At 38.4% G+C, this 24,484-nt stretch overlaps 1 protein-coding gene across 7 annotated transcripts in view; it reads left to right on the forward strand.

Annotated features, from left to right (window-relative positions):
- The first annotated feature begins 304 nt into the window (after positions 1-304).
- ZFC3H1 (zinc finger, C3H1-type containing) overlaps positions 305-24,484 on the forward strand; it is a 44,088-nt gene continuing 19,908 nt past the window's right edge. For 4 of the 7 annotated variants that reach the window (XR_001414285.1, XR_001414284.1, XM_014963674.1 and 1 more), the window contains exons 1-17: positions 305-977; positions 5,358-5,777; positions 8,795-8,859; positions 9,122-9,320; positions 9,534-9,757; positions 11,880-12,003; positions 12,957-13,054; positions 14,105-14,308; positions 15,002-15,166; positions 18,853-18,990; positions 19,406-19,524; positions 19,772-19,918; positions 20,951-21,125; positions 21,321-21,452; positions 22,168-22,716; positions 22,800-22,909; positions 24,176-24,307. Coding sequence is in view for 5 of the 7 variants with exons in the window: in XM_014963674.1 (XP_014819160.1) it covers positions 371-977; positions 5,358-5,777; positions 8,795-8,859; positions 9,122-9,320; positions 9,534-9,757; positions 11,880-12,003; positions 12,957-13,054; positions 14,105-14,308; positions 15,002-15,166; positions 18,853-18,990; positions 19,406-19,524; positions 19,772-19,918; positions 20,951-21,125; positions 21,321-21,452; positions 22,168-22,716; positions 22,800-22,909; positions 24,176-24,307 (3,608 nt within the window). In the remaining 2 variants the exon portion in view is untranslated. The remainder of the gene's footprint in view (positions 978-5,357; positions 5,778-8,794; positions 8,860-9,121; positions 9,321-9,533; positions 9,758-11,879; positions 12,004-12,956; positions 13,055-14,104; positions 14,309-15,001; positions 15,167-18,852; positions 18,991-19,405; positions 19,525-19,771; positions 19,919-20,950; positions 21,126-21,320; positions 21,453-22,167; positions 22,717-22,799; positions 22,910-24,175; positions 24,308-24,484) is intronic. The other 3 variants (XM_014963670.1, XM_014963672.1, XM_014963671.1) reach the window with 2 other exon arrangements.

Here is a 24,484-nt window from a genome sequence, read left to right on the forward strand (position 1 = left end):
CTTCACCATCCTCCTGCCTCCTCTCAGCTCTCTTCCCTTCAACGAGATGGCGGCCTTTCCATTCGCCTCCTTTACCAACATGGCGGGTCGAACCCCCATTGGCTCCCGCCCTCCGCCGCCGCCCCGCTATAGGCTGAGGCACCGTCTTTCTCCGCCCCCCTCGCCTTACACGCCCCTAGCCCCCAGCTACGAACTACACTACCCAGCACACCCAGCGCCCCATTCTTCCCTGGCGGGCGGCGAAGGGCGGGGCGGGGGTCTCGCGAGAGGTGGGGCGGGGCAGGGCAGGGGCGGTGCGTGGGGCCGCCCTGCGCAGGAAACGAAACGGGCGGAGTGGCGCTGCCTGGCCGAGACCGTTGGCCTGGGCCCCATGGCGGCCGCGGAGGCGGCGGCCGCGCCCGGGGAGGCGGTGGCGCTGGATCCTAGCGGGCTCTCCCCGAAGGAAGAAGGGGAGCTGGAGGACGGCGAGATCAGCGACGATGACAACAACGGCTTTGGGCCCTATAGCGGCGGCGGCGGCTGTGGCTCCGAGCCCGGCGGCGGCCTCGTCGCCAGCAGGCCCTACTCGAGGCGCAGGCCGCCCCCCGGCCTCCGCGGGGACATCTCCCTCTCCTCCTCCGGCCGGCGCTTCCCTCGCTCGCGGCACCAGCCCCCGCCGGAGATGGGGCACCTGCACGGCCACGGCGGGTATCGGCCCAAGGACTCGTTCCGCTCCCATCCGCCGCCCATGCCGGCGCCGCGGATGCCGTCGGGCTCGCACTCCGAGACGGGCCCCCGGCTCTCCTTCTGGGAGCGCAGCCACAATGCGCTGGACCGATTCCGTTTCCGAGGCCGGCCCTACAGGGGCGGAGGGCGCTGGGGTAGGAGCCGAGGCGGCGGCGAGCGGGGAGGCAACCCTCCGGGGAGGCCACCCGGAGGGGGAGGCGGCGCCGGATTCAGCAGCAGCCAGGGCTGGAGGGAGCCCTCGCCTCGAAAATGTATCCTTGAGACGTGAGAAGGGGCGGAGGCGAGGAGGCCGAGCTGCAGGGGTGGGCCTGAGTGTGTGTCAGTGCCGGGTTACGTGGCCGAAAGTCCCTGGGAAGGGACGCTTTTTCCTTCTGTTCCGGCACTAGGACTGCCGTAGGGATAACGGAAAGAGAGGCTCCCCTTCCAGTCCTAGGGGTTGGCCGTGACCTGGGGGGCCCTGCTGCTCAAGGAGAGGCTGCTGGGAAGCCGGATTATTGCCGTGACCTGGCTTGCAATCCGGCCGATCAGTCCTGTGTAAGGAAAAAACGTAGCCTGAAACAAAGCTGTAGTCGATTGGATCCCAGGTCGCTGCTTTTCTAGCCCGAAGTGCAAGTATTGTGAAGCGGGGTCAGCCTTTGGTGCAGCAGTTTTAATGTATATAATTAAAGTGTCACGGTTGTAAAGCTAGAACCCTAAGCTTGTTAATTTGCCTTATTGGGCAATGAAGGATCCGCTGTTTTTTCATTTTTGCTTCCAGCCCTTCGGAGACTGTTACACATAGCTAAAGCTAAACTTAAGTTGAACCGGGACTGTATGCACAGAATGTGGTTTTTATGGGAGTTTGGGTAACATAGGAAAGCTCCATTTCTCTATAAAGCTATATCCAGCATCCCTTTTAGGATGTTCTCCTCTGATTGTAGAGTTGGTTAGCTGGCCTTTTTAATAGAGTTACAATGTTACCTCCTTTTAGGAGTAGGAACTGAAAGTGGTTGAAAAAGCTCCTTTCGTTTTCTGGGGTTGCTGTAGGGTGGGGGGGGGGAACCAAACAAAAAAATCCTGATGCTCATTGTAATTTCGGTGCAGCCTGGTACTGAAACTTGGTGTAACTGCACTGTTGCCTAACTGAAAATGTATGTGAATGTGAAAAAGCACTGAGCAAGTGCTTAAAACATATACTTCAGAATCTTAGGGCGTTTTATTGTTCTCCGTACCAATAGTCAAAGGATGTGCGTTTGATCCCAGGAACAGGAATCTTCCTACTTGTGCCAGGACTTAAGGCTTGGAAAGCTATTCGTTGGATCCTTGTTTTATTTTAGATACAAGATTATTTATCCATTGGATCCTTGTTTTATTCTAGATACAAGATTATTTATCCATGTCACTTATTATTTTTTTTTAAATTTGGGTGGAGTATATAAACTGGTGATAAATAGATGCTTTTATTTAATCTCATCTGGTAAAGGTACAGCATTACTAAAGCTGTCACAAGAACTCTTCTTTCAAGAATCTTGAGATGCAGCAAGTGAAGACCTTATTTGCCCAAGGTCACACAGCAAGATGGTTCTAGTGCTGAAAATAGATTTTAACTCTTTTAGTTTGCAGTGTTGCTCTGAGTACCAGAAAATGGTTACTTTCTGTGGAATGAGTATCTTGCAGGGGAAGCCTGTTGATCATCCTAAGCAGTCCTTGCAGTGCGTGTTATTACTGATACAGAACCTCCTTCCCTCTTTTAATTAAAGAGGGAGGAACTAATAATTCTGTTTTCAAACTGTAAGCTGACAGGCAGGATGCAGGAATAACCACAAAACCACGGATGAAATACAAAGAGTACATTTATTTTTGTGAACCTTGCAACCCGGGGGGTCTCTGAAGCAGCACCTGGGCAGAGTCACGCAAGCAGGAACCCGAGCACCAAGGACCTCAATCCTTTCTAGGGAATTTTTGAACCTGCTGCTCTTGCTGCTCCCTATATATCAGGGATTCACTCAGGTGTAGGTTACCACTGTGCTTTGATCTTTCCCACAGCAGGACAGGAATCTCAGGCATATTTGATAGGGTGCCTCTAAGTCTATCACAGGTCTGTGCTATCTAAATGCAAGACTAAGCAATAATTAGTATTATATATGTGTTTTTCTACACCTCAGCTGCAAGTCACTTAAGTGTGTTTATAATTTTCCTTGCCGACTTTCCCTTATTTTCCCCATAAAACCAAAAGCAGAAAATAAGGAAGTTGGGTTTCTGTGGTTTTTTGTGGGTTTTTTCCCCCTGATACTTAATATGCACTCTTCTTTTTAAACATGATAGAGAAGGTTCTAATACTATTGCTTTTTAATAAGTGACATCCAGTTTTTTTATGGATCATGTTGTTAAGAAAGGACCATGATTTTCTGTCAGGGTAAGCACTTTTCTGTATTTTCATATCCTTGCCACTTAAAGGAGTTTATATTAAGGTATTCCTAAATATTAAGGTACCTCTGTGTTGCTAACATTAATGGAGTAGGGGCATAGTTCATGGGCATGTGACTTCAGAAGAGACCTCCACATCAACTGGTACAAGGAGGCTTGTGGCCTGGAGTGGTATTTGGAATTCCCCCAGGAAATGAAATGTTTTAAGTGTCTTTGCACAATGCTTTGTAGAAGTGTATGTGTAAATGAAGTAAACGACATGGTGGAGCAATATAAGAATTCTTGTTATTTCTTGTTGGGTATTAGCTTTTAATAGGCTTTCTCTTTTAATTCCAAGCAACTTTAACATGAAGCTGTTTGATAGTCGTTCTGCAGAAATTCTTGCATAGAGAATTGTGGAACTTTGAGTCTGAAATACGGGACCAAAATGTGACTTTGTGTTTCCATTGGATGCTGAACTCGTCACGGTGTACGCTTTTCTTTGTGTCTAACCCCCCAGTTTCTTTAGTTGGTCTCTTCTGGGTTGTGGGTTGAAGCTTCTCTTGTGTTGACTGAAGAATAGCTGTTGTTTTAATGCATATATGCCTACCTGCCTTTCATAGCACACCATGTAGTCTTGCATTCTGTGTGTAGAACCACATGTAAAAAATTTCCTATGTATGTGAAACACAGAATTTCTGATGAATACCATTGTGGGAGCTCTAGCAATTGAATTATCCTGACCACAAAAAGCATCTCATAGCGTTGGGTAACAAGGCAAAGCTAGATGACTCCAGAAGCTATTGAAGTATTTCAATATCAAATAATAGTTAGACTTATTTTTATAAGTGATGTTAAGTCCCATAATTAGCTTCACATGTTCCTGTGGCTCATGAAATCACTATTGTAGTTGTCTTTTTGGAAGTAGAACTGTGTTGGAAGTGAATTTGGCAAATATAATTACTAAATAATTTGGTGTTATACTGCACACAGCTCTTAATATTTTCAGCATATTTATAGTTTGTTTGATTGCCTTCTGGATTTCATGTAGTTTATCTTTACTAGTTTCTGCTTTTTGTGCTGAAGCTTAAGAAAGCATGTATACCAAAACGTTCCCTGATATTACAGAAGTTGTTTTTGTGGGATACATATCAAGACTCTTCATACTTATGTTAGAAGTTAGCATAGCAAAACATCCAAGTTATTGATGCATGATGTGAGCAGAAGACAAATATAAAGTTACCTTCCGCTGGATTCAGTGTGTCTGCATTCAGAGGATGTGTATTTTAATTTTTAGTTCTACTTCATTTATTGTTTTAAGAGATGACGTTGATGAAAAAGCACTTCACATAACTGGGTGTGAGTCAGCTGTTATCACAGCGGGGTTGATACTGAAAGTCAAGTGAGTCAAACCTGACTCAGTATCCTAAAAGTTTTACCCCCGGGCATGATTATTTTACAGGATAGTTTAGCTTTCTAAGTGTCAGGTTAAGGCAAGAGAAGGTGAACCTCTACTCGGGAGGACTTGTGTTCTGGATACAGTTGCCTAAGAATATTTCCATTGCCTGTCTTGGACAACATGTTGTCAAGAGAATGTATCCCTTGAGCATGCATAGACAACCTTTTCTGAGTAATTAGTAGTTCCCAATCATCTCAGCATTTTTTTTTTAATATTTTGATGGTAAGTCTTTAGCCTTTTTTTTCCCCCCCTTCAGTTGTTGATTATTCAGTGCCTTACCTCATTTGTTGAGCTACGGTTATTGCAGTGTGTAATTGTGCAGTGAATAGACGTAGCATTTTATGAAAGGAGATAAGTGAGAATGAATTTAACCTTTTTCAAAATGTCAAATGGGGAGCCAATACTTGAGTTATGAACTGTGGAAGTCTGACTTGCCCTCTGTGGTGGGGAACCTTCTCAGCATTACAGCTGTTATTTCTGGGAGGCAGGTGTAAGCAAGAGACAAGCCTTCTTGGCAATTCAAGAAATTCTTGTCCTGACTAGGATATTTTAAATTTTTGGATTGAGAAAATGTTTATTTAAGCTGTCAGTATGTAATAATGGGCATATCTTTTGCATGCTGCTCATATTTGTAAGGGATATTTTTCAAGCTAGCCTTAAGGTAAAATTAAAATATATGAGAAAGACCTTAAGTTCTGTTTGTCATAGTTGAGTCTTCAGTGATCATATTGCTACTGTTTTAAGGTTATACATGTTCTTGTCTTAGTTTTCTTGACCATTAATTCAGCCAAAACTTTTGGAAGGTCCCCATCTAGAAAGCAGAATTACTCTTCTAAAAATGAGAACTCCGTGGAAGAAAGTTTTGAGGATCTGCTCTTGAAGTATAAGCAGATACAATTAGAGCTTGAACACATTAATAAAGATGAAAGACTGGCTTTGAGCAACAGGGAAGAGAGTGAACAACAAGCTGATGATAAAACAGCGGACACCGAGGACCAAATAACTGTAGAAAATGACAGTATTACAACGGATGCTATAAAAGAAGTATCTCCTGAGGAGAAAAATCCGGTTATAGCCTTTCAGGCATTTGAACTGAAACCTCTCAGACAAAAACTGCCTACTCCAGCTGAGAGGAGCAGATTAAAAAAAGGCAAAGAAGGAACGAAACAGTTGTCACAAAAATCTGAAGTCACAGAATCTGTCCAAGGTAAATACTTATAAAGTTGTTTTAGTTTGTAAAGTTCTTTTGCTTGCTGTTGTCTTTCATATTTATTAGGTGTTGGGGAAAATTTTATTTTAATTAAAATACTAATTTTAATTTAAATGTTAAACATTTTAAGTTACAGATTTAATGTACTTAATTCTTGTTTTATGTAATTAATTGAATTACATAAACATGCTCAGAAGCATTTTTTTGGGTTGCTTTTAACTAATGTGTTTTTTCAGTCTAAGTGTTAGTTTGGTAAAAAGCACCTGAACAAGACTTGAAAGTTTTAATTGCAGTTTGTAGTAGAAGTCATTGGCTTTCACTTAATTTTCCTTCTGTTTTTCCCTTTTTTTTTTTTTTTTTAAAAAAAAAAAGTGATTTTTTTTTTTTTTTTTTTTTTTAGCAGAAAAGATAACATTTGGAGACATCTTTTTCTGCATTTCATCTTTGTTACATGTTTTCTTCAGTGTGACAAACCTGTATGAGATTTTTCACCAGAATTGTTTTGGTCATAATTGATACTCATGAGTAGTGAAGATATCATGGGCCAGAAATAGAAATGATTTGTAGAAGAAATGTAGCCAAAAGGTAGAGTAAGCATCTTGCCCAGATAGTTCTGCTGGCCAAAAAGGATAATTGCTCAGATGCATGAACCAGTTAGTGAGAAACAAAGTTATTGTGTCCAGCTGACCTGTGGTGAAAGTCCTTGAGCTTACTTTTAAGTCTGCAGCAAAACAAGGCAATGAGCTCAAACTTCCTATTCTGAGGCTTTATCTAGTTCTAGTGTTTACTGTAGTTGAGGGTGTGCTTGTGGATATCACTCATCATCTTGTGTTAGCTAATTTGTCAGTGTATGTAAACTACCAATTTGAGTGGGAAGAGACTGAGTAGTAAATGGATGGATTAAGAACACAGGTGAGTAATTAGTAGGAATACAAAGAAAGGTGGGACAAGAATGCTGGAAGTCAGAATGATTTATACATAACTTCAGAGTATGAGTTTAGAAGACAAAGCTTGTAAAGAAATTGAAAGAGGAAAAATGGTAATTACTAGTCAAACCACCTCATTCTAAGTATTTTTTTGCCCCTTGTGTCTTTCTTGTTCACCTAAAAAAAAAAAAAAGCTTTAGTATTGTTTGAGAGGTAGTGTATTTTTTTAATGGGGAACATGAGGAAAGCCAACAGATCTTGACTATAGAAGAAAACCCAGTACCCTTCAGGAAAACAACATAATAAGGCAGGACTAAAAGAGCTATTTAAAAAGCAAAACAGCCTCAAAAAAATTTTCCAACTTCAAAACTGAAAAGCACTAAAGTTGAAAATACAGCTTGTATGATATATATGAAAATGGGTGCTATAGTGTGGACATCAAGATCATCTTAATTTTTGCACACCACTCAATGTATGACATTAAAAACAATCTGAAAGCAGACACGTTATGTATCGGTGACTGTTTGTGACAATGTAGTAGAGGGTTCCAAAGTAGAAAAACCCAGCTGACTTCAGTTATTGCAGATTCATGTGTATCAAGTGAATGTATACTACTTGATTATGTGTATATTAGGAAATTAGCAAAACTTGTTTTTCCCATTATATTTATTTTTAAATGGTGTACTGGATGTTCTCCAGACCTGTTCAAGGTGAAGAACTTGTCTTAAAACTCAGGGAAGTTTGTGTCTCCAGAATTAATTCTCTGTGGTTCAAGTGTTCTGACAGGCTTTACAGTATTCCCTGCTTTCCTTCCCTTTTTGCCCATTAGTCTATGTTGCCTCTGTGGTCTGCTCCTGGTTTGAAAGAGTGTTTTAGTTGTGTAGTATGTCCCTGCATATATCAGTCTGTGTCACAGAAACCAACATACCAGCCATCTCCCTGCTTCCATTCTGTCAACTGAATGGTTGGCATCTTTGCTTAGAGTAATAACTTGTTTGACTTTTATAGAATACATGTGGGTATTAAATATTATTTTTCTTCCTCTTGTATGTGCGCTTTTAAAAAATGTGTGCATATGCAAGTAGGAAGACCTTCAGCATTTGCTACATACCGTTTTTCTTTACGTATAAGATCTTGGTGTATTTTAAACAGTACTTTTTTGAATGTGACGTTTTGTAAAAAAATTAGGAAGAGTGCAAACTTCTGCCAATTAGAATTGTGGGAAGGAATCTCCCTTTGAAGAAGGGCGAATATAGGTGAAGATCTTCAGGCTTCTTTAAATGTTTATTTCCTTCCTCTGATGCATATAAATATATATATTTATTTAAAAATTAAATAATTATATTTTTGCTGTTGATTGTATTAATAGCTATTAGCTATAAATGTTAAATTATACAATATGATGTAGAATATACATAATGCTGTATATTATATAAAGTATAATATGTTAATTTAAATATACATTATGTAATAATCAGATGGATATATGGCTTTTAGGCAGTCTAACAAATATGTCAACATATTTATGTTTAGTAAGAAAGCATTACTATTTATTATTCACTTCCGTAGAATAACTCCTTTTTTTCCTTTGGCATGAAATGGAACAAGTGTGTTGTTACTGTAGCTTTTGGGCTTTATGTTTAATGCTGCAAAAGACTGACCAGTTACTCAAAATAACTGCCACTGGAATCTGAGATGCTTAGGACAGCAGCTGATATGAGATGGTAGCATAAAACAGATGGCAAGAAGTTTTAATTTCCCCTTGTCTCCAAATGTGTTTTTTCTCTGCTTCTTGGATCTGCTTCTTGGAGAAGTATGTGCCAACCTTAAGACAGAGAATCATTAAAAAATGACAAATCTTGCCTTAGGCTTATGGTGTCATGATGATGTGGTTTTCCTCGGACATGCCAAGTTTGAAAGCACGTTAACCAACATTAATATATGTATACAACTGCTATCCTGTTTTACACTGTTTACCAATGATACTGATAAAATATGTTTGAATGGATTAAATTCTGCACATCATTTTAATGTAGCTCTGTCTCATGCGAAACAGTTTGCCCAAAAATAATATTTTTCTTTTGGAAGGTGCAGAAGACAAGGAACAAACATCAGTGCGAAAGCTTAGCAGTTCAGATGGTACATCTGAAAAGGTAAGACAGTGTTTCTCCATAGATGAGGCATAATTGCATTATGATACTCTGATATCTTTTTCCAAATTGCAGTCCAGAAATGTTTCTTTAAAAGAAACAGTCCGTTCTTAAGGAATGACACTTACCAGCACAGTAGGATTTTTAAGCTTTCTCCTGGTAAAAATTTTTGGACAGACTTCAAAGGACTTTTTCAAAAAAGCTTTGGGTCTAAATGATGTTTCTTGACTTTTTGTCTTACCTTTTATTCTCTTTTCTTTTCAAGAAGCTGCTTGATGATGAGGAGGAGATGTCTGAATTGCAGCTTAGGCTTCTTGCACTTCAGTCTGCTAGTAAAAAATGGCAGCAGAAAGAACAACAGGTGATGAAGGAAAGCAAGGAAAAATTGACAAAAACAAAAAGCGTAACACAGAAAGTCAAAGCCAGTACAAAAGCACACTCAACAAAAAAAACTAGTGCTACAGGTAATAAGTTTAATATTACTGAAATGGCTACCAATGGCATGACCTCTGAAATAAAAAAACGTAGTATGTTATGTGAAGTATTGGACAATGAGCCTTTAATTCTTCTAAAACCCAGTACATCTACTCAAAGTTCTTGAAGAACTTAAGAGTCAAGGGGGAATCATTTAGGTAAGGTGGAGTTAATCACACATTTTTTTTTTTTTTTATTTAAAGCCAAGCAAGCTTTGAGGAAACAGACAAAGACATCCAAGAAGATGCAGCAGCAAAAGGAACAAGACAGGCGTCAGAAAGAGGAAGACCAGAGGAAACAAGAAGAGGAGGAGGAGAGAAGAAAGAGAGAAGAAGAAATCAGAAAAATTAGGGACCTCTCAAATCAAGAAGAGCAGTACAATCGGTTTATGAAGCTAGTTGGAGGAAAGAGGAGATCAAGAAGCAGGGTAACAGATTTATTATATGTTGTTTAAGTTCATGAGTAATTTCTGTCTTAGAATCATAGAATGGTTTAGGTTGGAAGGGACCTTAAAGATCATCTAGTTCCAACCCCCCTGCCGTGGTTAGGGACACCTTCCTCTAGACCAGGGTGCTCAAAGCCCCACCCAGCCTGGCTTTGAACACTTCCAGAGGGGATGGGACATCCACAACAACTCTGGGCAACCTGCTCCAGTGCTTCACCGCCCTCACAGTAAAGAATTTCTTTCTAGTATCTAATCTAAATCTCCCCTCTTCCAGTTTAAAACTGTTACCCTTGGTCCTGTCTTTACACTTCCTGACAAAGAGTCCCTCTCCGGCTCTCCTTTAGGCTCCCTTCAGATATTGGTAGGCTGCTATAACGTCTCCCTGGAGCCTTCTCCTCTCCAGGCTAAACAACCCCAGCTCTCTCAGCCTGTCTTCATAGGAGAGGTGCTCCATCCCTCTGATTGTCTTCGTGGCCCTCTGCTGGACCCATTCCAACAGGTCCACGTCCTTCCTGTGTTGAGGACTCCAAAGCTGGACACAGTACTCCAGATGGGGTCTCACGAGCACAGAGTAGAGGGGCAGAATCACCTCCCATGACCTGCTGGCCATGCTTCTCTTGATGCAGCCCAGGATGTGGTTGGCTTTCTGGGCTGCCAGTGCACATTGCCAGCTCATGTTGAGCTTCTCATCCACCAACACCCCCAAGTCCTTTTCCTCAGGGCTGCTTTCCAGCTGTTAATAGAATCACGCCCCTCATGATTCTGTCTGTGTCCCTCCTAATCTGCCCTCCCCCCTTTAAAAAAGCAAAAGAAAAGCTCAAAATATTTCAGTGTTTATGGTGTTTTAATCCCATGCTAGACAGGCAATCACATTGGGTTTGGTGACATCAGTTTTGTATGAGTTGTATATTTGCAAGTCAGCGATAAAGCATTTTTCTCCTAAAGATTTTTAAAGGTTGTGCTCAAAGAGCATTCTGTAATCTAACACAAAACAGTCAATCAAACTTCCTTGACTTTATTCTCTTAGATTGCAGTTTTGCTTCCACATCTTCAGAGTTTTTGTGTCTATACGACTTCAGTGGCCTGTCCTTTCAAAACGTTATCTGAGGTTTGGTTTCTTTATAGTATATTTTTAATTTGTCAAGGTACAAAATAAGCCTAGACACAAAAGGTAATTGCTTAAGTCTCATTACAGGATGACAGAATCATGTCAAACTTACGAAGGAACGGACTTAACTGCAGTGGTCATCATGCCACACTTGTAGGCTGTCTTCATTCTCTCATCTTAAGATTAGCAAAAGGCACTTAAATCACAAATGTGGGGTCTCTAAAACGTTGATACTGTACAGAAAAAAAAAAGACAGTGTTTCCTCAGCATTAATCATCATGGAAGCATGGTGGAAGTACAGCTGCTGCAGCTGGGTGTTTCAAGTGCTTGGAGCTACTGATGCTGTAGTGAGAAATGAAACTGCAACTAAGGGAATTGGGACTTCCTATTTGAGGTCGTGTTATAGAATAGTCTCATTTATAATAATAAGAAGTAGAAAATTGAGGCTAATAGTGTTTTAAATCTGATTTATTAGTTGGCAGTGTCTGGGCTTGTTTCACTGTGGTATGTGGCTCATTCTGGGACAATAAAAGGATTCCCCACCTGAATTTGTCATAGTAAAGATGACCCTTGTGCAATTTTGTATTGTTTCTAACAAAGGTAGTTCAAGCACTCTTAGTAACTGCCATGACAAATTAACAGAAATATTGAAGCATTTAAACCTCTTTCAGTGTTTCTGAAATACAAGCATGGCAATTTACCAGATACATAATGGCCTAATAGATATTTAAAAATTGCTTCTATGTTATCATGACACCCCCCCCGAAGAGATGCAGTTTTAAAACTGTTAATTTGTCAGGTCACTACCTACTAACGAACGTTAATCAAAAGTTAAACTTCAGTTTGCTGGTTTTGTACCAGCTAAGTAAGTTGTATTTATAAAGCAATTAAAGGCAAAATTATAAGGGTCTGTTTCTAAAATTTACTTTTAATTGTTTTGCTCTAAAAGAATAATGTCAGACCAGCTAAATAAAATACACATTTTTGTATTTTTAGTCTTCAGATACAGACTTGAGATGGTCTTTGGACAAGCCGTCTACAGATAGTGCAGGAGGCATATATCAGTATGATAATTATGATGAAGTTGCCATGGATACAGATAGTGAAACTAACTCTCCAGGTAAGCCTTATTTTTTTGTTTTCTTATATGGTGAGTGGTAAAAACAGTTAAAAAAGTAGGAAATGAGCTATCATTTTAGAGGGAAAGTCTTTCTTTTGAGATGTGGCAGTTACAGAAGTAACATTTGAAGGTGAGCTAATTCTGTTGTCTTTTAACGTCCTCTCTGTCGTCTCTACTGTCATGGTATTTTGAAGGTCTTCAAGGTTGTGCTGTTGTCAGTGCAGTACTGTAGAGTTTATTCTTTCGCATTCCCAAGCAGCTGAATAGAAAGTAAGGGCCCCAGAGTGTTGACTGGGTAGACAGCAACTTTGCAAAAAAGGGCTTGGGGCTCCCAATTGACATTAAGTGAAATGGGAGTCAGCACCATGGCTTTTGATTATAAAGGCAAACTGTAGCCTTTAAAGATAGTGATGCACTAGAAGGAGTCTACTGAAGGACCTTTTTAACTAAGGAAAACTGTTTTCAGGCCTGTTTTTCATAGAGTTCAGTGAGGGCTGGAGTACTTGATTTATGGAGAGAGACTAGGGGAGCTGAGTTTGTATTGAGAAGAGAAGGCTAAGGAAAGTTTTTGCTGCTGTCTTCAACCACCTAGTGGGCAGTTACAGAGAAGACAGAGTCCAGCTCTTCTCTGGAGTGTGCAACAGAAAATGAGGGGCAGCACTTAAATAAATAAGGACCTCAAAATGAGGTCCAAGTCATGAATAAAATCATTACCTTAGTAGTACTGTTTGGCCGTACTTGCATTTTGCATGTAAAATAAAAGAAGGACAGATAACTACTCCATTTATATACATATATGTAAAAAATAAATGCACTGTGCTGTGTCTGATGTTACCTTTCAGATTGGCACACAGTAAAATATGTCATCTCCTGCTGTGTTAATCAGTTGAAGTTGGTGCTCAGTAATTACCTGCCATATTTCTTATACTCAATACCTAATTTTTTATCTACAGCTTCTTCTCCAGTGCAGCCTCCTTTCTTTGAGTGTCCAATAGGATATTATCCACCTCCAGTACCACCAATTTCCTTACCCCTGCCACCTCCAATTCCAGTAAGTAACCTTGGAAGGAATGTTATTTTTTGAAATGTTGATTTCTTATTTTGTATCTTATTTCTAATGCTAAAGTTATGATTAAATTTAGATTCTGTTTTTGATACAATTCTCTATTTGGCAGTTCCCTTGACTACCTGGTAGACTTTTGGTTTCTTTTTAAAAACTTCTTGTATCAGCTATTTTTTTGCTGATCCAAATCCTGTTTAGTGGAAGTCTCCTGTTTTCTCTTCGTTGTTAGAGCTATGTTGTTTAATAGCAAAACAAGTTGCCTGAAGCACATAAAAAAATAATGAATTGGAATTGTTACTGCAAGGCAACTTTCCCTCTTATTTCTAGGCTGTGTATGTAGATACACTTATGCTCTGAGTTGTTACCTCAGGGGGGGAATAGACAAAAATGTAGCTTATCAGTCCTTCTTTCAAACTTTGTACTTTTTGACTATATGCTGTCTGTCTGCTCTACTAAGAGTCCACAATGAAATTTAATTAGTATAGGTTTTTTTCCTCACCACTTTTCTTCACTGTATGATTCTTACCCTTAGTAAAGCAATATAAAGTTGCCATTCCCTGTCATGACAGCTTCTGAATTTTCGACTAAAGGAAATTGTGATTTTTTTTTTTTTTTTTTTTTTTTTTTAAAAAAAATTTATAAACTTTTTTAAAAAAAAAATTTGTTTTTTTTTTTTTTTTTTTTTGTTAGTTAAGACAAATTCATAGAACTGTTTAAGGACTGCTTTTCAAGCAGTGTGAACCTATCTGGTGAGCCATATTTCTGTGGGTAGACTATCTCCGGTTCTGAACTCTCACTTATGTTTAGTTTGTATGTCTGCACTACTCGACTATCCAAGTATAACCTTGTTGTTTCCATCTGTCATCATCTTTGAGTAATTGCTCACCGTTCAGTAGCAGCCTTTGACAGTGGTCTAAATCCACTGTAGTTTGAATTAGTTTTAAACCATGAAATAATTTAGGACTCAACTTCTGCTACATAATCATAAAGTAATAGTAACTTTCAAGTTTCAAACCTTTGTTTTTCTTTTTCTCTCAGCCTGTACCATCTCTGAGCCAGCTTTACATGGAGGGTATTTCATGTGTTTCTCTTGAGCCGCCTCCACCTCTTCCTCCGCTTCCCCCTGAAGAGCCGGAACAGCCACCAAAACCTCCATTTGCAGATGAGGAAGAGGAAGAGGAGATGCTCTTAAGAGAAGAATTACTCAAGTCTCTAGCCAACAAACGAGCTTTCAGATCTGAGGTACTCTTTTGGTTTTTGAATGTAAACCTCTAGATGGTGATCTTGACCAAAACTTAAATATGATGTGCTAAGTGAGGACTACAGGCTTTTTTTGTGCTACCTTTTTGATGACTTAAAAAAAAAAAGTAATTATGTGACTTTGTCACCCTTTGCTCCCCCAAAAGAAACCAAAACCCACCCTGAAACACCCTTTGAATTGTAAATTGCAGCTTGTCTTTTATTTCTGAAGAAATTATGAAACTAAAAATTGAGTAAGTTCAGGCGAATGGGGATTTTATTTTCTGGAAAAAATGTTTGTTATTTATCAGCTGTCAGTTAGAAAACAAGACACTTTGTTCCAACCTTCTAGCAAAAGGAGTCAGGAGAGGTTAACGGTTCTATTTTTTGTTGTTTTGGGTTTTTTTTTTTTTTTGGATTAAGAAGCAAAGTTCGTAATTTCGAAAACTTTAATCGTTTTTGACCTCATTAAAAAGTCACAGATATATTGCAGCTGACCTATGAATAACTGGCATAGTCTTGTGTGCTTCTTTGATACTATTGTAGAATTGCAAGACTTTTCTGATACGTTCAGATAGTCTGCCTAAGTCACAATTCCAAGTCACGCATGGAACCATCTCATTTATGCTTTTGTCTTTTAAAATAGCTGTGTATAGTATGTATTTTTATGACGGTATTTTTGTTTTATTTTGTTAGGAAACCTCAAGTAACAGTGGTCCACCTTCCCCTCCTGTTCCAGATAATTTGCAGTCTGTGCCAAGAAGCAATCTGTCCACTGTCAGTATTAATACAGTCTCACAGCCACGGGTACAAAACACAAAGTTTGTTAGAGTACCGAGGGCTCCACGAGCAGTGATCACAGTAAGGAAATATTGATGCTTTCTGTTAACAAAACTGTGTGTTGAAGTTGTCCTCAGTTCAAGTGAACAGCAAAAAGACTTAAGATTTTCTAGTGAGACAGCACAGAATGGTGGAGTTTCAGTTAAATGTTTGAATTATTAGTGACTTTGAAAATCCATATGCTCCTCTAGAAAGAACTTGATACTGAAGTAAGAATTTTCAGCTTAAGAGAGCATCAAAACATACCAGCACTCATCTGAACTAGAAGAGACTGTAAGCATAGTGCAATTGATTTCTTTTCCAGATTAGCATAGGCTAAAGGGTGCTGTTCAGTGGTAGCTGAGCCAATCTAATCACTTTTTGTGCCAAAGAAGAGGTGGTCTTGCTCTTAGTCTGCTCCTGACCAAATGGTGTCTCCTCCTTTTAACCTGGGATCTGGAGCATCAGTCCTGTTGCTTAAATTTAACATGCTAAACTGGTGAGAAAACTAACCCCTGAGGGGGAAAAGATACTTTTCCTTCTAGGAGGAGTTCACTTTTTTCAGTGAACAGTGCGTGAGCATCAGAGCTAGCACAGAAGTGGTGGCAGATGGCATGTCTGTGAGTGAGGGTGGAAGACAGGAGAGAGTATTCTCTTCAGGCAGCAGCAGCATTCATTACATTAGCTCAAGCCATATTCTATAACTTGACCTTCATTTGGATGGTCATGGGAGGTATGTGCCGCTAGCATTTGATGTGTGATGTCAGCAGTCTCCTTGGATTGTTGGAAATGTGCTGTAAAAACATATTTGCCTGTGTTTATGCCAACTGGAAGCCCATGTAACCTACTGTTCTGTTTATGGCAGTGAACCCTGCATAGTGGATGGTTTGCGATTATTTCAACAGCACATCTTACAAAGTTTGGTTTGTTGTAGCTCTTTCCCATGCAGATTTTCTAATGAATAGTATGATTGAGTCCATACCTCTGCCTTTCTGTCAGTGGATGTTGTCTCTAAAGCTTTTTTTTTTTACTAAATTTGGAAGAGTGTATAGTATCATTGAGGCTATTGTATCACTATCAAATCTAGCCGTAGCTGGCCAGCAGCTTGCTTGCCCATAATTCCATAATAAAAAAAAAATACACTTGTATATTTCTTTTTTGGTCTTTCTAAGGCCTACTTTCCTTTCCTTTCTTAGGAAAATGGTGCTCCTAAGCTTAAAGTGGATATATTTTTTTTTCTATACCCATCTTCATATCTTCTAAATATAACCAGACTAGTTGTTCAATTTAGGCATGCTTATATCCTTCCTGAAATTGCTTCACATTTACTTACATTTTTTAAGTGTTCCTGTGGTTAAATACTAAACCTATTCTGAAAAAAAACCCTTAAATTACAGCATACTCTGTCATGAGACTTCATTAACTGCTGTTGAATAAATGAGGGGAGAGCACATGTTACTGGGGAGCTGTTTGTTTTGGTAACATGATAAATGTCTCTTATCAGCTGTACTGTTGAAAGGCATTATGTAAATGTTAAAAAAAAAAAAACCTGAAACTGAAATTCAGTGCCAGTTGCTAAGTTAGCTTAGTTAAAGCTGACAGAGATTAATACCTTGTATTTGAATCAGCTAGCTTGTTGTTGTTTTTTTTTTTTACAAAAATGATTATAGAAACAAATAATTTTGCAGTTGTTAATAATTTTTTTCAATAGCTTGGGATACAGAATATTTATACATAACATACATGCATGTATGGCCAAATAATGCTTACAGGAGAGTAGTCACAGGGTATTTCTGTCATCTGTGAAAGCAGTATCAGTTACTTCTGTTAATTTAAGCTTTTAGAAACAACTCGTATTGAATGCTTATGATTTTTTAACTTTTGTAGTATTTGGTATTTCTTACTAGAGCATAAAAAAAGAACTCATGAGCACTTAATTTTGAACTTAAAAACTGATAGTTTTTCTATGAGTGTTTTTGGACATATCCAGAAATGAAAAATCACAAAGGTATAGAAAATGCAAAATTTTAATTTTTTTTTTTAGACATGTTTTCATAGTTTTGAGGGCTTGGTAGCTTTTGAATGTTTGAGTATGCTGTACCATATTTCAGAAGAGGTTTTCTATTTACAAACCTTGAGATTTCTTCTGTGGAGTCGAGGACCTCTGCATGGTGATAGCCTACAGTTAGTTGTTTTTTCAGTGGCATCTTGTAACCCTTTTTCAAAGTAATCACAGACAGTCAGGGATCTGTTCACCACAGATAGAAAATAATGCCTTATAACATCATGGAGAGAGATCCGCTGTTACAGCTGAGGCTGTGGTTCCCCTGCAGTAGAAATCAAGTCTTCCTGAAGGCAGTGTGATGGTAGCTGCCTGGTGTTACTGTACTGATAGCTAAACATTTTGCTGAACCACGTGAAAAAATAACACCTGGGAAAAGCTGACTTTGACCCTCCCCACTATCAACTTTTCCCCTAGAAGGCAAATGAGGAAGGCAGTTGGAGACAGCTTACCCTACACAGCTGTGCCAAAAGCAGCTTGGCAGTTTTGGTCTTTTAATACCAAGAGCCAGTGATGGGGAAGGGGTGTATTAGGCATCTGAGGACAAGAAGGGTGGGGTGCCTTGTCTGATAAATTCAGGTTTCCATGGAGCTACACCCGGAGAATATTTGTGAGGAGAGGAGCAGTGCCTTGCACCAATATGAACTGGAATTTCACCTACCCGTGCTCCGGTGGTGCCAAAATGATGCAGCTGTAACATGTGCAGGAGTAGTAGATATGATCCTTATTCTAAGAACTGTCCAGAAAGAGAATATAAAAAAGAAATAATTGTGGAAATTGGGAATTTTTCACTTTAAAAAGTAGGGGGTTTTGTGGGTTATGTTCTTTAAAAGACACTTAGAGGTTTAAAGAGGTTTGAAGGTCCTGTCCTGAGACGAAGGTTAATAGTGTAACTGTAATTGTCCAGACCTACACTGGGAGATGGGAAGAGCAGTCCTGGAAATGTGAACTAAGTTGCTTCTTTTCAAGCTGTAACTCCAGAACATTTGAGGTTAATCTAAATTGTCTGCTTGTTTCTGGATTTTCTTTGTGCTGGAACTGGCAGACATCTGATCTTCAGTGAGCTGTTTCAGTTAGTGATGTCAACAAAAAGTGATTAATCTCTTTTTCGTATGTTCTTTATATACTGTTGGTATTCTGCCAATTTAACTGCCTGAGCAGCTCACTGTAAAGTCAGCTAAGTATAACTGTGGGACAAGAGGCATCTCAACTGTGTGGCTGAAAGATGAGGGCGTTCTGGTATGTCTGTCACCACATTTCTAATGCAAACTTCATTGATTGTTACCTGTCAGTTACTTCAAAAAATTGCTTGCAAATGGCAGATCATAATTGTCATTGCAATTGGAATAATTCATGAGGTTATAGGAGTCAAAGGTTTGTGATTTGTATGTTATGAACATGCAAACATAAATATGCTGCAGATACTTGGGAATACATTGAAAACGTTGGAGTACCTTTTGTGTCACAGTGTTAAAAATTGGTATGGTGTCTCTGTCTTTTAGTGGAGATGCACAAATGCTTGCTTATTTTCTTATAATGTAGACTAAGTGTGCCATGCTAACAAAAGGAGTTAACTGCCTTTTTCTCTTCTAGTAAATATGTGCTTGGTTGTATCTGTACCTAACTCTTTCTTCTTGCTATAAAACTTCTTTAATTCTCCCCACAGCTTCCAAAACACAAGTCTGTTGTGGTTACATTAAACGATTCAGATGATAGTGAGTCTGATGGAGAGCCGTCTAACTCGACTAACAGTGTATTTGGAGGACTAGAATCTATGATAAAAGAAGCAAGGAGAAACGTTGAGGTAAACTTTATCAGCATTTAATAGGCTTATTTTAATAATGATTTTGCGTTGTATATGGGATTTCAACTTTAGAATTTGGTCAAGAAATACTGGATTATATCAGAAATGGGCAAGAATGAGTATGTTACTCCTGTCTGGACTATATGACATTGTGATTTGGGTTGCACTAGCTAATTAAAATGATTTTTTGGTTAAGATGGCATCCTGAAGATAGAATTTGTAATATATTTTGGCTTCTTTTTTTTCAGTTAAAATTCAGTGCATATTTATTTACTAGCAAAAAAAGTATTGGCTTAAAAGATCTGATTAGCCTTGAACAGCTTGAAGTTTTTGCTGAAATACCTCTTAAAAATAGTAGTTAATAGCTGTATTTTAAACTAGTATGACTGGTATTGACCTGAACCTCATTGTACAGGCCTCAAAAGTAAAAGCCCCTCCAAAATCAGAAAAAGAAAATGATCCAATGAGAACTCCAGAGGCTCTACCAGAAGATAAGAAAATAGAATACAGACTCTTAAAAGAAGAGATTGCCAGGTACAACCAAGTTTAATTGTTAAAGTAAAATTTTACTCTATTTTAGTAAGACAACCTAGGAGTCTAAAGGAAGTCCTTGAATTTGAACTGATTTACAGTAATTGATTGCAGTTGTGGAAAATTATTTTTCGTTTAACTTGAAATCTTGTCCTGCTACTTTCTTGAACATTTTAAAACTATTGGGAGTACACAGTGAAATTAAAAGCAAAGATGTTCAGCAGCTTCAACATTAATATCTCTGTTTTAGTCGTGAGAAGCAGCGCTTAATTAAGTCTGATCCACTGAGAAACAATTCATCCCCTGCAAATTCTGATGGTGAAGTTGATGGAATTGGGAGAATAGCAGTAGTGACAAAACAAGTTACAGAAGCAGAAGCAAAGCTTAAGAAAAACAGGTATGTGTTTCACTGTTATAAGTCATACCTTATTTGCTTAGGATGAAAATGGTAAGTAATCTTTTTGAATGTGTAGCATTCAAGTACAGCAAATGATTGGTTTTCTGTCATCTTGAACTATCTGGTCTTGAATTCTATTGCTATACGAAAGCAATTGTGGTGTTTAGTAATTTTAAAGTTTGGTTGTCAAGCTGTTTTCAGCTGTGTTTATGTTTAATGACTAGAATATCATCTGTGCCACCTAATATATACATGAAAAAAAGAGTGTGCTTTTTGTTACTCGGTACACTTTGAGAGTAGCATGTTTCAATGGGATATGCCTGATAGGTAGAAATGAATGACTGTTCCTGCTGAATAGGTATGCTGTTTGAAGCTTTTCCTGTACACCTCTTCTCTTTTAGCATGCCTCTTCCATGTTTATCATCCTTCTTCCAAATTACTGTAGAAAATAAAAGTTCTTGGCATCCTTCTTCTCTGCTTCTATTGCCACTTGATTATTTCTCTGTGGTCTTGTGAAAAACTGGTTCCTGGTCAGACATAAATTGAAGGACATTGTTCTGCCCTGCCTTTATTCACACCTGTCTAAGTCTTTATCTTGTTTCCTTTAATGCATAGCTTTTTATATTTAATTACTCTGATGTTGTGCCATAATACACACATTAGCAGATTGCAAGCTGTAGTATGTGCCCTAAGGAAGAATTGGGCTGTTACTTAACAGAAAGCAAGAATGTATGTGTTTGGGATGTCTTAATGTTAAAAACAGTATTAAAGATACACCGCTTGCTTACCTTCTCTTGTCTCATAACTGGGATGTTTTCATACTGACATCCTGAACTTGGGATACTGAAAATTGCTGTATGTACTAGCAATATTTAATGTCTCATGGATGTTTAAGACTAGCTGGAGAAACTTAAAATGCTGTTTGTTAAGTGAAATAGGGTTCTTAAATAACTAGGGTTTTAGAGGAGCAGCGATAGGTCTGAGAAACTTCTCTTTGCAAAAAAATTTGTTACATGGTTCTTCTGCTTTTAGACTTCTGTTGATGAAGGATGAATCTGTCTTGAAGCATTTGTTGCAACAAGAGGCCAAGAAGAGAGAGAATGTTCGAATTGCTGAAAATAAGATTAACAAACTGGCTGAACAGCTACAAGCAACAGAGAAGATCTTGAATGCTAATAAGATGTTTCTCAAGAAGCTTCAGGAACAAGTAACTTTAATTTTAAAATATTTCTGTTTCCTAGAGCTGGAAATCTTGAAACGAGAGGCCTGATTTTTGGAGGCAATAGGATTTCTTTGAATTAATCATAAATTAATTGCTGTGTCTTTTCTGATTACATTTTATTATGTCATCATACCTGAAGATTTGCAACCTACTGTAGTATTTCTTTTCTTTTTTTTTCAGATTCATAAAGTTCAACAACGAGTTACAGTGAAAAAAGCTCTGGCGTTAAAATATGGGGAAGAACTTGCTCGAGCCAAAGCTGTAGCAAGTAAGGAAATTGGGAAACGAAAACTGGAGCAAGATCATCTTGGAGTAAGTCTGTTGTGTGCCTTTAAACCATGCTGTACTTGAAAAACAATAGAAATCTTTATTAGGAAACGTAGTTCAAGTGGGATTTCAGGAAAATGATTCAAAGGCACTGTAGGAAATTTCATGTTGGTTTCCTATATTTTTTGAGAATTCAACAGAAAAAACACTGAGCATTTAAAAAAGGAAACTATTCAAAGCTGGAATTTCTGTGCCAGGAATATATTGCCATGCCAGTAGTGAAATACTAAGAGGAGCTATGTCCCTGTGAAGGAAATACTGTCTGTAGACATCAGCAATCCTGTTAAAAGTATCTAGCAAGGATGCTGAAGTGGGGATCTGATCTTTCTGTTTTGAAAAAAAAAAAATAAAAAATAGAAAAACAAAGCTAAAATATTTTTGAAAATTTTACTTTGTATTCCCCCTCATTCCTTCAACACCATTGTGTATACCTGTTTTATATCTCACTTTTTAAAAGCAGACAGAACTCCTATTGTAGCCCTGTACATGTTGTAGGGTAATTTTTATTTAGAAATGTGCAAACGTGGTAGTTGAGTTATGGCAAACTCCTTTGTAGTTTTCCTGCTGTTTGTTGAAATCTTTTGGCAGGAGTTTAAAGTACATTTTTATAAACTCTGAATTAAATATCTTGTACATGTTTCATTTACCTCCTGTCGCTAGATCAGTAAATGTGAAAATAAAGGCAATTTTTTTTTTTCAGCCAAGCAAAATGTTGAAATTGGAGAACTCCCCTGCATCAAGTCCAAAAAAGCATTCAGCAGAATTGATTGCACTAGAGAAAAAACGACTACAGCAACTAGAGTATGAATATGCTCTGAAGATTCAGAAATTGAAAGAAGCCCGTGCTCTTCAAACCAAGGAACAATTGAATATTGCACCTCAGGCAGAAGAGGAGTCTGAATTTGCATTACCTCAGCCATCACTTCATGATCTTACACAGGATAAATTGTCTTTGGACAGTGAAGAAAACTACTTTGATGACGAAGTTCTGTCTAATTCAAACAGAGAACGAAGGAGGTCGTTCAGAGAATCTAATTCTTTCACTAAACCAAATCTTAAACACATGGACACTCCAAAACAAGAAACTAAAAACAAACTTTCTAAAAAGGCATCAGAGGAGCCTGAGCTGTTCCTTGGGTTGAATGTTGATGAACTGAAAAAGCTTTATGCTAAAGCTGACAGCTTGAAAGAGCTCCTAATGAAAAGTACTTCCTTTATAGTACCTAAGGAAGATCTGTTGTGTGGTCAGGTAAATGTCTTAAGAAAACCCGCATATTTAGTTCTTATTAGGTGGTATAGCAATTGTTGTATATCTGTTTGTCTGTTTCCTAGGAAATTTCAGTGGACATGGATTTTGTTACATCGCAAAACAAACAAACAGAAGTGAAACCATTTCCCTTTGGACCATATCATAGTCCTCTTCTAGTATTTAAATCCTACAGGTAGGAAGACTAACAGCTATTTGACTTCTGTGTATATCTGTTCTTGTTTACGTATTCTTCACTGCTCTTCCCTGATACCCAGGCATCTACAGAAAGACAAGTTGCAGTGAGAAACTTGACTATCCTGAAACAACTTTCTCTAGTTTAGGGAACATGATGTTTTTAGTTACTTTTTATGTTATGGAGGAGTCCCTTGCTTTTGTGCAGTAAGCTGCTCTCATACTGTATTACATACTGCTCCCTGCAACTGAATTGTTGTTTGGTATAACTAAATTAAAAGATAGTAGTGAAGCAATTGAAAACAGGATTTTTGTATCCAATATGAAGCAATCTAAAATCCAGGAAAAAAATCAGCAGGAGTGTATTTCACTTATGCAGTCTTCAAACTTGGCTAGAATCTACATTGCGAGAGTCAAGATTGAGCCAATCACCTGTTGTTGGATTCCTGCTCAGTGGAAAGAGTCATGACCACAGTGATTCATCTTGACTTATAATAAGCACCTGCAAGTTCAGTCAATTTGACACATCTATCTTTTAGCTAAAGAGAGCTTTGTTGCTACACATTAACTTTTAGAAAACAAAAGTCTGGAATACAAACTGGAGCAGTTGAATCCTACCATGTGCTTCAGGTTTTTTATTTCTATATTCTTAAGTAGCAAAAGATGGAGGATGCATCATAAAGTATTGATTTTTAACTTCTTGTAGGTTATAGCTTCAGCTCCTTAAGGAGCTTGAAATGCCAAAATGGACATACTCAAACTTAAAACACGCATTCGTTTGTTCAGCTCAGACTGGGTTTTGTTTGTTTACATGTTATAAAATCTGATGTGGATTTTTCATTGGTTTTTTTGAGCTTAATCTTTAGTGGTTCTCTTTACACTTCCATTTGATGTTGACCTTAGGCTCACCAGAGCATGAGTGCAGTTTTTCTAGAACTAAACTAAAGTTTGATTTCAGTAGTTTGCTTTCCCTACTGGATGATAACTACGCTTTCTGTTTTTGTGTATGAAGTTCTGCAGCTAAGGGAGAAGAGAATGCTAGAGCAGAATCTGTTTAGGTTGAGAAGTACTGTTTTCTTCCCTTTCTCTCCTGCTTTCGCCTTTCTCTTAACTGACAGGTCAGCAATGTGTTTGGTTAGTATTAAGGGTTTGGAAATAATGAGATTTAATATAGAAAAAGTAATTATTTTTTTTAAAACTTTTTGTTTAGTAAAACTGATGTCTTACTTTGGAAGCTTTGTCACAAGAATTCACTGTTTTGTTTTAGGTTTAGTCCGTATTTTCGGACGAAGGAAAAACTGTACCTCAGTTCAGTAACGTATAGCAATATGATTGAGCCAAAACAGTGTTTCTGCCGTTTTGATTTAACGGGCACGTGTAATGATGATGACTGTCAGTGGTGAGTTTTTTTTAATTACACTTGTTTGAACTAAACCTCTCTTCTAGATGTCTGACTCAAAGACCAAAATAGGCATGTTTTTCATTTCTTTAAGGGGTCTAGCACAAGTTCTAGAAAATAGTTAGTTTTGATACCCTATTGCACTTACTTGGTTGGCAGGAAAAAAACCTGTCAAAG

Source organism: Calidris pugnax, unplaced genomic scaffold (assembly GCF_001431845.1).
Source record: "Calidris pugnax isolate Ruff unplaced genomic scaffold, ASM143184v1 scaffold44, whole genome shotgun sequence".
Classification (NCBI taxonomy): domain Eukaryota; kingdom Metazoa; phylum Chordata; class Aves; order Charadriiformes; family Scolopacidae; genus Calidris; species Calidris pugnax.